At 33.2% G+C, this 16,059-nt stretch overlaps 3 protein-coding genes across 3 annotated transcripts; 1 reads left to right on the plus strand and 2 right to left on the minus strand.

Moving 5' to 3' along the window:
• Positions 1-227: 227 nt before the first annotated feature.
• LOC136069098 (D-3-phosphoglycerate dehydrogenase 3, chloroplastic-like) lies at positions 228-3,943 on the minus strand. The gene is made up of 6 exons (XM_065777265.1): positions 3,528-3,943; positions 3,195-3,372; positions 2,099-2,475; positions 1,787-1,897; positions 1,594-1,689; positions 228-1,101 (listed from the first exon to the last, which is right to left on the minus strand). Exons 1-6 carry the CDS (start codon positions 3,903-3,905, stop codon positions 430-432), a joined length of 1,812 nt encoding a protein of 603 aa, XP_065633337.1. The 5' UTR covers positions 3,906-3,943; the 3' UTR covers positions 228-429.
• Positions 3,944-5,390: 1,447 nt separating this feature from the next.
• On the plus strand, positions 5,391-6,972 carry LOC112022233 (probable carbohydrate esterase At4g34215). The gene is made up of 2 exons (XM_024054809.1): positions 5,391-5,975; positions 6,775-6,972. Exons 1-2 carry the CDS (start codon positions 5,391-5,393, stop codon positions 6,970-6,972), a joined length of 783 nt encoding a protein of 260 aa, XP_023910577.1.
• Positions 6,973-14,077: 7,105 nt separating this feature from the next.
• On the minus strand, positions 14,078-15,660 carry LOC136069093 (probable carbohydrate esterase At4g34215). Its single transcript, XM_065777212.1, has 2 exons — positions 15,076-15,660; positions 14,078-14,275 (listed from the first exon to the last, which is right to left on the minus strand). The coding sequence occupies exons 1-2, from the start codon at positions 15,658-15,660 to the stop codon at positions 14,078-14,080; spliced, it is 783 nt and encodes a 260-aa protein (XP_065633284.1).
• Positions 15,661-16,059: the final 399 nt, after the last annotated feature.

Here is a 16,059-nt window from a genome sequence, read left to right on the forward strand (position 1 = left end):
GGAGAGAGAAAACCATGTCTACTACTAGAATGCATTGAAATCCTCCTTCAAATTCTAGTCATCCAGTAGTAAGTTCATAGGGAAGGTAAAGGCAAATAAATCATCTAGTACTTAGTAGACTACAGACACATGATGCTGTTCCAGCACTACTTACTCTTGTGTAGGCACACAACTCCTACAAAAGTAGTTATAAGACTCATAACACAAATGTGGTAGATGGAACTAACTAAACTGAAGGCTTTGCTTATCATATAAACATTTCTTATATTCATTGAGCTTTACAACAACACCAGAGGCACGCATGAGACTAAACTATAAATAAATAAAAAATGGTACAAAACCCAATTTATCTTAAAGAGAACCTGTCCATCTGTCTTCATAATTGGGCATCAGACTTGACTCCCAAGACTATGGTGATATTGGCTTACATTACAATTTCAGGAGAACAAACTCTTCAATGGCTGGAATACCCCCAATTTTCTTTAGAGCTACCCCACTGGGCTCTTCATCCACACCAATAGTCATGACTGCTTCTTTTCCTGGGGCAGTCCTTCCAACACTCATGAAGCTCACATTTACATTCTCCTCAGCCAAGATTCTCCCCACCTTTCCAATTATACCTGGTTGATCAACCTGCCTGCACAGAATAAGACTGCCTTCCAGGCTCACATCAACCTGAAATGATCCAACCATTGTCAAATGGGGTTTCCCGTCCTTCACTCTTCCTTCAATTTTAATATCACCAGAATCTGCAATTGCACTAGCGAATTTTGATTCTACATTGGCAATATGAACCTGGATGAACTCGAGTGGATTCTCAGGTGAGCCATCCAGCAGAATTAATTCTTCTGTTATCTTCAGTCCTCTTTGTTTGGCAATGAAGTCAGCATTGACTAAGTTCACAAAAACACTTGAAATAGGCTCAATTAGACCCTTGGTAACAGTAGCACGGAGCAGCCGAGTGTCTAGATCATCTGGAGCTCTGGCAGAAGCATATGTAACCTTCACTGATTTCACACCACTACCGCCTGCAACCAGTTGCACGGCTAACCTTCCAAGTTTTTCTGTCAGCACAGCATACGGTGCAAGGGCTGATAAAACCTGACATCAGAAAAGAAGTGTTTTTTTGTTCACCAAATGCAGATAAACATGTGAGAGCATGTCTTCACATATTATATAGGCACAACGGAGAGCTCACAACCCATCAAATAATTGAGTCTACCTAGAATTTCATTGTTGAATTATGGGAAAAGAAGAACCAAGTAATTGGAGGAATATTAATTTATAACTATCAAATGGGTAAAAGTTATAATTTCCAATTATATTGCACTAAAGTTTGAACGTGAAACCCCTAGAACAAAGGTCTTCACCATATATACAGAATGCATCCCATGTATCTCTCAACAAGGGCAGAAATTTCATCTTAGAATGACATGTACATAATAATTTCATGAGAACTCTCCAGTTGGAGACAAGTATTTTGTGATGGGATTAATAGCAGATACTAACAATCTACCAAGAAAAAATTCATAGTCAATCATCAACCATAATTTAAGAAAATGAAATCTAGTGAAAGAAATTCAGGTTTAATACCTCAGCAGGAACCATGGGAGCATTCACAGCAGTTGCAGCAAGTTCCCCTTTCAATGCTCCAACAACAGCTTCAGCTATTTCAATGGCCACACCTTCCTGATTACAAGAACCCAGCATTGTAGAACTAGATAATTATGAAGGACAAGAAGTATATAAACTAAAAGGAGAGGTCAGAGTATATGATCAATTACACCTGAGCCTCTGTAGTGCTGGCACCAAGATGAGGAGTTAAAGTTAAACTTTCATGCTGGACCAACTTACTGTCATTTGGTGGAGGCTCTTCTACGAAAACATCTAGTGCTGCCTGCAGAAACATACAATTGATTAACTCATCTACATGTGGTTGTCTAACAGATACAACAACAGCGGCAGCAACCAAGCCTTAGTCCCAAAATTTTACATACTCAACAGACAAGTCAAAGTCGGCCACATATATTCCTCTCTATGCAGTTGTATAAATAAATATAAAACAAAAAAAAATTACATTTGACATTAAAATAAATACCTGAGCAACGATACCAGAATCCAAGGCTCTGAGAAGAGCCTCCTCATCAATTACACCACCACGAGCAACATTGACAATTCGAACTCCCTTTTTCATCTTAGAGAAAGTATCATCATTGAACATCTGTGAGGTTGCAGGAGTAAGAGGCATGTGCATGGAGATAAAATCTGCACTTGATAAGGCTTCATCAAGGGTCACCAACTCTACACCAATTGCCTGGGCACGGTCTGCTGAGGCGTATGGATCATGTGCAATCACATGCATTCCAAGTCCCTTGGCACGCCGAGCAACTTCTGATCCAACCTTTCCGAACCCCATGACAGCCAGAGTTTTCCCCACCAGTGACACCCCAACATATTTATTTCTCTGCCACTTCCCTAGACACACCAAATCACATTACCAAATTAGAATTCCAGCATTTTATAAGCAACATGAAGTGATTAAACCAAGGATAAGAGACTGAGTTGAGTTCAGAACACGTTATTGTTAGATTTATAGCCTAGATTACATACACATATTGAACCATACCGTCTTCAACTAAATATTTTTTTATTTAACTTTGATCACAAAAATGGTCAGAACCACCAATATTTCTACTTATTTTATAATTTCATCTATACAGCTTGTTCAAGTAATTATGAAGAAAAAAGACTTTCTAATGCAGATTTCTGCTAAAAATAATCATGTCCTCACAGAATTCTCTTTAAACTAATCAATATTTATTTTTATCCCTTTTTAAACATTCAAAATTTAATGGGTGGGAATAGGTTCTAACTTCTAATTAGCTCATTCTAAGTGTCGCCTATACCAAAAAGGAACCTTTCGTTACCTTGGGGTAATGGTAAAGAGCATCTATCATAAATGGACATCATATATACATATATAAAACAAATATCTCATAGTGAATTGACTCTGTATCTTAACAGCAATACTAGCTTCAACTAAACAACAAAAACCGTTTTCAAAATTTCAATACAGTCCACCGAAAAGCCAAATTAAATTAGTCAACACAAAGCACACAAACCGCTCGAGGAAATGACTAAATGAGAATTATTTTTTGCAAGAACTCAAAATAAAGAATCAACACAGCACAAACCGGCTTTGAGTGAAGCACTGGCTTGAGCAATATTACGAGACATGGCAGTAAGCAAAGCAATCCCATGCTCAGCAGCCGCAATGGTATTAGCCGTGGGAGCATTAATAACAAGACAACCATGTTCAGTAGCAGCCGAGACATCAACATTATCGATTCCAACACCCGCACGACCCACTACCTGTTGAGATATTCATATGAAAGTTGTGTGGTTAGTTATGTGACGAAGTCATATATTGGATAGTAATAAGAGTTAATGATTAATATAACATTATCAGAGCGAAACCCCTTAAGCTTAATGTGTTATATTAACTACTCAATTGGAGTTTGTACAACCTTGAGTCGCCCTCCAGAGAACTCAAACACCTCGCGTGTGACCTTAGTGCCACTGCGAACAATCAAGGCGTCACAAAGAGAGATCTTGGTGCATAGCTCTTCGGGGCTGAGGTTGTAAGAGCAGTCAACGTTGGCAAAACTCTTTAAAAGATCAATACCCGCCTCGCCTAGCTTCTCGGCGACGAGGATAGTGGGCTTGGAGTTCATGAGGGACACTGTTATGAAGGATTTGGGCTTTCTGGGAGGAGAGGAAAAGGTGAAGGAAGAGGGAAGAGAGATTTTCCATGAGAGAAAGGAAGATGATAGTGGTGTTGTTGTAGTAGTGATGTTGTTTTGAGGTTTTGTGAAATTCAGGTGGAACGAGGTTGTAACTGCCATTTTCGTTAGCTGTGTCTGTGTTCTGTACTTCTGTTTCTATTTTCGTTTCTCTGAGTGGATATTTGGGTATTTAGATTACGAGTTGTTTGGAGACACGTTGACACTTTGTTTTCAAACCTGACAGCTCGTCGGATTTTTTATTTTTTTATTTTAAAAGAATTTCAATCTATAACGTCAGATTCTCATAATAACTCTTTAACATTAAACTAAAATACTAATCAGTTTTTGGTGTAAGCGAAAATTGAATTTCAAATATCTTATTCAACTATTACTATCTCCGTCCTATTTTTTTTGTCCTCTATTCAATTTTGAGATGTCCCAAAATATTATCTTGTTTCTAAAAATAAAAGTAATTAGTTTATTAATGTTCCTATTATACCCCTATTAATTTATTAATTCAATTTTTTGAAAATTTTTTTTAAGGATAGTTTTGGAAACTTATACATTTTTAAAAGGTAGACAAGATAATAAATAATGTTCCCTTAAAAAGTTTGACTTTTCAAACAGGACAAAAAAAAAAAAAAAAAAGGACGGAGGGAGTAGTGATTTTATTAGTTGAGCTAACTTGGACTCACGACTCNACGAGTCTCTTCAATAAAATGCATCTATGCACAATTGGGGAAAAAATGTCGTGAATGGGCAGAAATGTGACCAAGAGGTAATTAGTAATTACAAATTTCTTCCTAGATCATTTTTCAAAACCATACATTTCACATTTTAGTTAAAATATGCTGTATTCTGCCAAAATTCTTAATTGAAAACTAGTTTGTTCCATTAGTTACAAAGCTGAGGTTTGAAAAGAATGCTACAATAAATCACATCTAAATAGTAAATACAAATGAGTAAGTCATTTAAACAGGTAAGCATGAAGGACCTTAATATTCTTAACCTCTTCTTTATAACAATTATTTTGTTGCATAATAGTTGAGGAGTATATCAACCGAAAATTTTGTGCAAAATTCTTGATTGATAACTGATAGCTATCTAGTTTGTTTGTTGGTTACCAACATGAGCCTCAAAATGAATACTAATTAAGCTGTATTTTCATTCTTTAAAATATTGATGTTATGGAAAAAAAAAAAAACATTATATTTTTTATTAAATAAATTTAATAATTAATGTGTCACTAATAAAAAAAATTAGATATTTAGTTAGTATAATATTATTGAAGTGGCACCAATCATATTTATCTTAGTAATACATTGACACAGTGGCTTTAATTAGTATTTTCCTTTTTAAAACATGTTGTTTTATTACACAGAAATAAAGGGAAGGGACATTTAAAATGCCTGATTGAAAAGTAGTTTGTTTAGATAGTTAGAGAGGTTTGGCTCAAAACAAATTCTCAGTCTGTAAATTGCAACTAAAAACAAATTTGCTGCCATATAAATAGAAACTATCTTGCTTGCAACATGGCTCAAGAGACATCCCGAGAGAAATAGAATCCAAAGGATATTTCCCCATTGCAAACTTTTTGCCTCCAAGATGAGCAAAGGGATGCTTCTCTTCTTCTTCTTCTTCGTCGCTCTTGCCGGGTCTGTTTGCCCCGAAGAAGTTAAACCTAAGAACATATTTATCTTAGCGGGGCAAAGCAACATGGCTGGACGTGGAGGTCTAAACACGCCGAAATGGGACGGTAAAATCCCTCATGAAAGCAATCCCAATCCAAACATTCTCCAACTAGCTTTAGACAATAGTTGGGTGCAAGCTCATGAGCCTCTTCATGTGGGAATTGACTATGGTAAGACTGTAGGCATTGGACCTGGATTGCCTTTTGCTAATGCAATCTTGGCCAAGGACCCTAGCTTTGGGGTGATTGGTCTGGTTCCTTGTGCAAAAGGAGCAACTAAGATCAAGCAATGGGCTTTGGGGACTAAATTGTACAAACGGTTGGTGGATAGGGCAAAGGCCTCGTTGCAAAGTGGAGGGAAAATTCAAGCACTTATTTGGTATCAAGGTGAGAGCGATACAAATCGGAAAGCGGATGCAGAGTCATACAAGAGCAGATTGGAGAAATTTTTCCAAGATTTTCGACGTGATCTGAACGCTCCTGACCTCCCCATAATCATGGTATGGTTTTTCTTTAATTGAATTTAGCTTAATTCAATATTCAGACACACTATATTCTTTTGAAAATTCAGAATGTTTTGTTTTTCATTCCTCTTACTTCAACTCAGGTTCGAAAGTTCTTATTAAGCATTCAATTAGTTGTGTTTCGTAGTTCAGGAACAAGAACTCTCACAATTTCACAATTCATATTTTTATTTTTTATATCTAATAAGGTAATTTTCGTCACGTACGTTGGATATATTGCTTATTAATATTTAATATAAACCATAAAATGAATTCATTTGAAATACACCTCTAGGTAGTATTTATTCAAATGTTTTGTTCTCAAGGGTCATTTTAGAAGGGTCTGTTGTGTTTTGTTTGCAAGTTACAATTTACTTTGTTATGAGTAGACCTTTGAGTCATGTGATGAAAAATATTTACTTATTGGACAAAATCTTTGTTTCTGCAATTTTAAAGTGACACAAGAGAGAAATAAAAAACCAATATTATTATTATTATTATGGACTTTACGTCAAAAACAATGTTAGGGACAATTTTTTTCATAACCTTTTTCCACAGCCTTTTTCACAACATACTAATAAAGATGATCATTATTTTTATATGAATTCATTACTATAATGCATCATTCACAAGATATATTAGTAATTGTAAAACAAGATTTTTTTTTTTTCTTTTTTGTGTTTCCTTTATACTCATTGTTAGTTAATTTTCTTTTATGGTTACTTTAATAGTACTAAATAATGTTTAGAAAAATTCTTAATAAAAGTGTGTTTGTGCATGGTATTTCTGTGTGCAGGTTGCGATTGCATCAGCAGAAGGCCCCTTAATGGAAACTGTAAGAGAAGCTCAGCTGAGCATAAATCTGAACAATGTCAAGTGCATTGATGCCAAGGGATCCCACCTTAACAAAGACAATCTGCACTTGGATACTGCGTCTCAGGTCCTATTGGGTCAGAAGTTGGCTGATACCTTCCTATCTTCTTTTAGTCATTAGTCGTATAAATGACCAAATGATGTATCTCACAATGAACAACATGGATGTATTCTTCTATTATTATTAATATAATTAACACATCTTCTATTTTTATGATGTCCATGAATGCTTGCTTTGGTTTGATTATAAGTAATTCAGATACCCTCTAAACATGCTGGTTCTTCGTAGCTAGAGAGTGGCCATAATGCCATGGGCTTTCCCAGAAACCTTTATATCCGTTCAGTTGACATGCTTACCTTTGAATTTATGTTTATTTTACAACTCTTCATTGAAAAGAATCCAGTAAACGAAAACAAATTATTAATGCCTCGATCTATCACCTGCCATCAGTAATTTCTTTTTTCTTTTTTTCTTTTTTTTTTTCTATTCTAATTGGCACCTGACAAATAAGCAATCGTGGCCCGGGACAAATTGAGTGTTTGTTTCGCATCTCGTTTTGAAACATAACTTAGTTAACTTTGGCCCTTTCAAGAAGAAATTCTAGTTCCCTGATATGTGCCTTGTTTTCGAACAAATGCAAGTTTTTTGTGTTGGTCATGTGGATGTGTTACAAACACTTTGATTTTTATGTGAACCCTACATTGGATTGAAACGAGCTCTTTATAAACGGCCATCGTAAACTACTTAATATATGAGACTTAATTTGAACTTGGGTCTTATCTATATCACACACGTGTAACTCGTCCCAATTTTATCACATTGTTCTCTTGTGCTAGATATTGTGCTTGTGCTAGATATTGTGCTTGTGCGTGTGGAATTGTGTACAACACGAAGCAAAAACAAGGTGCAAATGTTCCAGCAATGTAGGTCTAAACCCATGAGCAAAGGTTGAGAAAAAAAAAAAAGCTATTACCACCAAAAAAAAAAAAAAAAAGTAGGAAAAAAAGAAGAAGAAGAAATATTCCTTTACTTGTATTTTTATTTGCCGCTATTGGCATAAGCATAGCATTAATGAAAAGCAAATGAATTTTTTAGATCCTAGATTTAGAATGTTACAAATTTTATTGTATAAATTTTACAAATTAATATGTGAACTTTTAATCTCATAACAAAAATAAATAAAAGTAAGTTATTTATTGTGTTGCTATTAGTATAATTTTCTCCTAGGATGTTCTACCACAGTTCATTTGTGTAATATTTCAAGTTGATTGGATAATTTTCTTAATATAAGCAAGAACAAAGTTTAGTTACAAAATTAGTTGTAGCATGAGACTAAATTTTACTCAATATCTTTTTGTAGGGTTAGGATTTGTGGCTTAAGCCCAGAACAATGAATTTGTAGAGAATGGGTGAAAGAGCTAGGTTGATTATGAAATCGACAACAATTAATCACAGCCCTCATGCATAAACCAACATGAAGTTACTCATAAAAAATGGAATGACTTTGTTCCTGAAGAGGCATATTATTGATCATATAGCGGTTACAATTCTTAAAACTACAGTAAGGTTTTCTTTTTCCTTTTTCTTCCCCCTTTTTCTCAGGAGCCTCCTTTCTTTATATATTCTCCCTTCTCCTCATCTCCATCGTTTACTTGTACCTTATCCGTGTGCCTACTTGAGTATATGTCATGTCAAGCATCTCCTTTAACTCTGTGTGAGTGGCGGTAGGTGAGGTTACACTGTTCAGGAGTCTTCTCCACATAAATGCGGCCAGAAAAGTTGCTGCAGAGCATTAAATACGGTGGTAGTAGCTTTTTCTTTAGATATTTCTTCATCCTTATCATCTCCAAGTATACTCAGAGCTTATCTTGATTAGGAGGAGTCCTCGGAAGATTATTTTGACCTTTTATACATTCAATTGATCCATACTATTCGTGTCAGAGGAATATAATCTCTTCGGACAAAAAGTGACCTCTTCGGATTGTAATCACTTTTCTTTCTGAGGGTCCCTCTTCCAGATAGGCCTTGCCCTTACCTCTCCTTCTCTTCGAACGCACAGTAATCCTCACATGGGGCTCTAGGCCCACTACATTAGACTGGGCCTTTTTCCCCCACACTTTTTATTAGATGTAAATTTTAACAAATCCACCATCAGATTACATTTTCTTCTTATATCCTCCATACTTGTAAATTTTTTAGAAAATTAAAGATTAGTAACTATGTCATCAATAAATTGTTCAAATTGCAAGTTTTTATAATTTAAAATTATGTATAAAATATAATCATATAGATTATATAGTAGATAATATCCAATTAGCACAAAATTTGACATGTGTATTAAGAGTGTAAAGAATATGCAATCCAATAGTTAGATTTTCAAGATATGTAGTAATTTTAATAATATTAAGCAAAATTGTAGACTTAGACTACAACCAATTTTGTAACTAAATTTTGTTCTATAAACAATTAGTTTTTCCTCTCAATTTTTTTTCTTAATTTATTATTCTCCTCTCTTAACTATTAAATGATAACCTTTTTGTCTTTGCTCCAAAATTTTTTTTATTAAATAATAAAAAATATATTTATATATTTTGATTAAGGGTCTTGTGAATAGATACTTTTTGGACAACTGTTAATACTTCTAAATCATTATAGGAAAATTTTAACACTATTTTCATGGGAAATATAAAAAGATTAATGCTACAATTACAAACTATTTTATAACATTTTTATAAACTGTTGTTGTGGTAAACTTTTTACTAGTTCTTACCTAGGCCCACTAATAAAATCACTTTTTTTTTTTATTTACCAATAATCATTTACTGCATCAACATTTTGTAAAAATCTTTGTAAAAAAATTTGTACCTCTAACATTTTCCGTATAAAAAAGTTAAAAAAAATTAATTACTTTTTTTATCTAAAAAAATTAAAAATTTTTTTAAGCAATATTTTTAGGACATCCATATATAAATTAGTTTTTCCTTTATTTATTTTTTCCCAAAATTATTGGGATGAAACCGCCGTATAGGTCGAGTACCAAGTGTCGCCTAGTATAGTCTGTGATCCAAGTCTAGAGAATAGCTCAACTTGTTTTGAGCTTATCTTGATCAGGTGGACTCCTCGGACAATCAATCAGGCTTTTCCTCTACTCATTTAGTCTCCAATATCACCTCAAAGTAAAACATCTTCCTCGGACAGGTGATGTCCTCCTCGGACTGGAGATATCCTCTTCGGACAGCGATGATTCTCTACAGGAGGGTTCCACTTCACTCTGGGCCCTGCATTCTCCGCATCTTTCTCTTCGGACGTGAAACAGTCCTCTCCTGGGTATTCGGCCCATTAACTTGGGCCTAACCCCCTTATCCCCCACAGGACCTATACGGCGGTTTCATCCCAATAATTTTGGGAAAAAATAAATAAAGGAAAAACTAATTTATATATGGATGTCCTAAAAATATTGCTTTAAAAAATATTTTTAATTTTTTTAGATAAAAAAAGTAATTAATTTTTTTTAACTTTTTTATACGGAAAATGTTAGAGGTACAAATTTTTTTACAAAGATTTTTACAAAATGTTGATGCGGTAAATGATTATTGGTAAATAAAAAAAAAAAAAAAGTGATTTTATTAGTGGGCCTAGGTAAGAACTAGTAAAAAGTTGGTCACAACAACAGTTTGTAAAAATGTTGTAAAATAGTTTGTAATTGTAGCATTACTCTTTTTATATTTCCCATGAAAATAGTGTTAAAATTTTCCTATAATGATTTAGAAGTATTAACAATTGTCCAAAAAGTATCTATTCACAAGACCCTTAATCAAAATATATAAATATATTTTTTATTATTTAATAAATTTTTTTTTTTGGAACAAAGACAAAAAGGTTATCATTTAATAGTTAGAGGAGAATAATAAATTAAGAAAAAAAATTGAGAGGAAAAACTAATTGTTTATAGAACAAAATTTAGTTACAAAATTGGTTGTAGTCTAAGTCTACAATTTTGCTCAATATTATTAAAATTACTATATATCTTGAAAATCTAACTATTGGATTGCATGTTCTTTACACTCTTAATACACATGTCAAATTTTGTGCTAATTGGATATTATCTACTATATAATCTATATGATTATATTTTATGCATAATTTTAAACTATAAAAACTTGCAATTTGAACAATTTATTGATGACATAGTTACTAATCTTTAATTTTCTAAAAAATTTACAAGTATGGAGGATATAAGAAGAAATGTAATCTGATGGTGGATTTGTTAAAATTTATATCTAATAAAAAGATATTGAGTAAAATTGTAGTCTCATGCTACAACTAATTTTGTAATTTTACTCTCATGTTACAACTAATTTTGTAACTAAACTTTGTTCTTGCTTATATTAAGAAAATTATCCAATCAACTTGAAATATTACACAAATCAATTGTGGTAGAACATCCTAGGAGAAAATTATACTAATAGCAACACAATAAATAACTTACTTTTATTTATTTTTGTTATGAGATTAAAAGTTCACATATTAATTTGTAAAATTTATACAATAAAATTTGTAACATTCTAAATATAGGTTCTAAAAAATTCATTTGCTTTTCATTAATGCTATGCTTATGCCAATAGCGGCATGATAAAAATACAAGTAAAGGAATATTTCTTCTTCTTCTTTTTTTCCTTCATTTTTTTTTTTTTTTTTTTTTTTGGTGGTAATAGCTTTTTTTTATAATAAAAAAAATTTTGGAGCAAAGACAAAAAGGTTATCATTTAATAGTTAAGAGAGGAGAATAATAAATTAAGAAAAAAAATTGAGAGGAAAAACTAATTGTTTATAGAACAAAATTTAGTTACAAAATTGGTTGTAGTCTAAGTCTACAATTTTGCTTAATATTATTAAAATTACTACATATCTTGAAAATCTAACTATTGGATTGCATATTCTTTACACTCTTAATACACATGTCAAATTTTGTGCTAATTGGATATTATCTACTATATAATCTATATGATTATATTTTATACATAATTTTAAATTATAAAAACTTGCAATTTGAACAATTTATTGATGACATAGTTACTAATCTTTAATTTTCTAAAAAATTTACAAGTATGGAGGATATAAGAAGAAAATGTAATCTGATGGTGGATTTGTTAAAATTTACATCTAATAAAAAGTGTGGGGGAAAAAGGCCCAGTCTAATGTAGTGGGCCTAGAGCCCCATGTGAGGATTACTGTGCGTTCGAAGAGAAGGAGAGGTAAGGGCAAGGCCTATCTGGAAGAGGGACCCTCAGAAAGAAAAGTGATTACAATCCGAAGAGGTCACTTTTTGTCCGAAGAGATTATATTCCTCTGACACGAATAGTATGGATCAATTGAATGTATAAAAGGTCAAAATAATCTTCCGAGGACTCCTCCTAATCAAGATAAGCTCTGAGTATACTTGGAGATGATAAGGATGAAGAAATATCTAAAGAAAAAGCTACTACCACCGTATTTAATGCTCTGCAGCAACTTTTCTGGCCGCATTTATGTGGAGAAGACTCCTGAACAGTGTAACCTCACCTACCGCCACTCACACAGAGTTAAAGGAGATGCTTGACATGACATATACTCAAGTAGGCACACGGATAAGGTACAAGTAAACGATGGAGATGAGGAGAAGGGAGAATATATAAAGAAAGGAGGCTCCTGAGAAAAAGGGGGAAGAAAAAGGAAAAAGAAAACCTTACTGTAGTTTTAAGAATTGTAACCGCTATATGATCAATAATATGCCTCTTCAGGAACAAAGTCATTCCATTTTTTATGAGTAACTTCATGTTGGTTTATGCATGAGGGCTGTGATTAATTGTTGTCGATTTCATAATCAACCTAGCTCTTTCACCCATTCTCTACAAATTCATTGTTCTGGGCTTAAGCCACAAATCCTAACCCTACAAAAAGATATTGAGTAAAATTTAGTCTCATGCTACAACTAATTTTGTAACTAAACTTTGTTCTTGCTTATATTAAGAAAATTATCCAATCAACTTGAAATATTACACAAATGAACTGTGGTAGAACATCCTAGGAGAAAATTATACTAATAGCAACACAATAAATAACTTACTTTTATTTATTTTTGTTATGAGATTAAAAGTTCACATATTAATTTGTAAAATTTATACAATAAAATTTGTAACATTCTAAATCTAGGATCTAAAAAATTCATTTGCTTTTCATTAATGCTATGCTTATGCCAATAGCGGCAAATAAAAATACAAGTAAAGGAATATTTCTTCTTCTTCTTTTTTTCCTACTTTTTTTTTTTTTTTTTTATAAAGGAATATTTCTTCTTCTTCTTTTTTTCCTACTTTTTTTTTTTTTTTTTTGGTGGTAATAGCTTTTTTTTTTTTCTCAACCTTTGCTCATGGGTTTAGACCTACATTGCTGGAACATTTGCACCTTGTTTTTGCTTCGTGTTGTACACAATTCCACACGCACAAGCACAATATCTAGCACAAGCACAATATCTAGCACAAGAGAACAATGTGATAAAATTGGGACGAGTTACACGTGTGTGATATAGATAAGACCCAAGTTCAAATTAAGTCTCATATATTAAGTAGTTTACGATGGCCGTTTATAAAGAGCTCGTTTCAATCCAATGTAGGGTTCACATAAAAATCAAAGTGTTTGTAACACATCCACATGACCAACACAAAAAACTTGCATTTGTTCGAAAACAAGGCACATATCAGGGAACTAGAATTTCTTCTTGAAAGGGCCAAAGTTAACTAAGTTATGTTTCAAAACGAGATGCGAAACAAACACTCAATTTGTCCCGGGCCACGATTGCTTATTTGTCAGGTGCCAATTAGAATAGAAAAAAAAAAAGAAAAAAAGAAAAAAGAAATTACTGATGGCAGGTGATAGATCGAGGCATTAATAATTTGTTTTCGTTTACTGGATTCTTTTCAATGAAGAGTTGTAAAATAAACATAAATTCAAAGGTAAGCATGTCAACTGAACGGATATAAAGGTTTCTGGGAAAGCCCATGGCATTATGGCCACTCTCTAGCTACGAAGAACCAGCATGTTTAGAGGGTATCTGAATTACTTATAATCAAACCAAAGCAAGCATTCATGGACATCATAAAAATAGAAGATGTGTTAATTATATTAATAATAATAGAAGAATACATCCATGTTGTTCATTGTGAGATACATCATTTGGTCATTTATACGACTAATGACTAAAAGAAGATAGGAAGGTATCAGCCAACTTCTGACCCAATAGGACCTGAGACGCAGTATCCAAGTGCAGATTGTCTTTGTTAAGGTGGGATCCCTTGGCATCAATGCACTTGACATTGTTCAGATTTATGCTCAGCTGAGCTTCTCTTACAGTTTCCATTAAGGGGCCTTCTGCTGATGCAATCGCAACCTGCACACAGAAATACCATGCACAAACACACTTTTATTAAGAATTTTTCTAAACATTATTTAGTACTATTAAAGTAACCATAAAAGAAAATTAACTAACAATGAGTATAAAGGAAACACAAAAAAGAAAAAAAAAAAATCTTGTTTTACAATTACTAATATATCTTGTGAATGATGCATTATAGTAATGAATTCATATAAAAATAATGATCATCTTTATTAGTATGTTGTGAAAAAGGCTGTGGAAAAAGGTTATGAAAAAAATTGTCCCTAACATTGTTTTTGACGTAAAGTCCATAATAATAATAATAATATTGGTTTTTTATTTCTCTCTTGTGTCACTTTAAAATTGCAGAAACAAAGATTTTGTCCAATAAGTAAATATTTTTCATCACATGACTCAAAGGTCTACTCATAACAAAGTAAATTGTAACTTGCAAACAAAACACAACAGACCCTTCTAAAATGACCCTTGAGAACAAAACATTTGAATAAAATACTACCTAGAGGTGTATTTCAAATGAATTCATTTTATGGTTTATATTAAATATTAATAAGCAATATATCCAACGTACGTGACGAAAATTACCTTATTAGATATAAAAAATAAAAATATGAATTGTGAAATTGTGAGAGTTCTTGTTCCTGAACTACGAAACACAACTAATTGAATGCTTAATAAGAACTTTCGAACCTGAGTTGAAGTAAGAGGAATGAAAAACAAAACATTCTGAATTTTCAAAAGAATATAGTGTGTCTGAATATTGAATTAAGCTAAATTCAATTAAAGAAAAACCATACCATGATTATGGGGAGGTCAGGAGCGTTCAGATCACGTCGAAAATCTTGGAAAAATTTCTCCAATCTGCTCTTGTATGACTCTGCATCCGCTTTCCGATTTGTATCGCTCTCACCTTGATACCAAATAAGTGCTTGAATTTTCCCTCCACTTTGCAACGAGGCCTTTGCCCTATCCACCAACCGTTTGTACAATTTAGTCCCCAAAGCCCATTGCTTGATCTTAGTTGCTCCTTTTGCACAAGGAACCAGACCAATCACCCCAAAGCTAGGGTCCTTGGCCAAGATTGCATTAGCAAAAGGCAATCCAGGTCCAATGCCTACAGTCTTACCATAGTCAATTCCCACATGAAGAGGCTCATGAGCTTGCACCCAACTATTGTCTAAAGCTAGTTGGAGAATGTTTGGATTGGGATTGCTTTCATGAGGGATTTTACCGTCCCATTTCGGCGTGTTTAGACCTCCACGTCCAGCCATGTTGCTTTGCCCCGCTAAGATAAATATGTTCTTAGGTTTAACTTCTTCGGGGCAAACAGACCCGGCAAGAGCGACGAAGAAGAAGAAGAAGAGAAGCATCCCTTTGCTCATCTTGGAGGCAAAAAGTTTGCAATGGGGAAATATCCTTTGGATTCTATTTCTCTCGGGATGTCTCTTGAGCCATGTTGCAAGCAAGATAGTTTCTATTTATATGGCAGCAAATTTGTTTTTAGTTGCAATTTACAGACTGAGAATTTGTTTTGAGCCAAACCTCTCTAACTATCTAAACAAACTACTTTTCAATCAGGCATTTTAAATGTCCCTTCCCTTTATTTCTGTGTAATAAAACAACATGTTTTAAAAAGGAAAATACTAATTAAAGCCACTGTGTCAATGTATTACTAAGATAAATATGATTGGTGCCACTTCAATAATATTATACTAACTAAATATCTAATTTTTTTTATTAGTGACACATTAATTATTAAATTTATTTAATAAAAAATATAA

This window comes from Quercus suber, unplaced genomic scaffold (genome assembly GCF_002906115.3).
Source record: "Quercus suber isolate HL8 unplaced genomic scaffold, Cork oak 2.0 scaffold_151, whole genome shotgun sequence".
Taxonomy (NCBI): Eukaryota; Viridiplantae; Streptophyta; class Magnoliopsida; order Fagales; family Fagaceae; genus Quercus; species Quercus suber.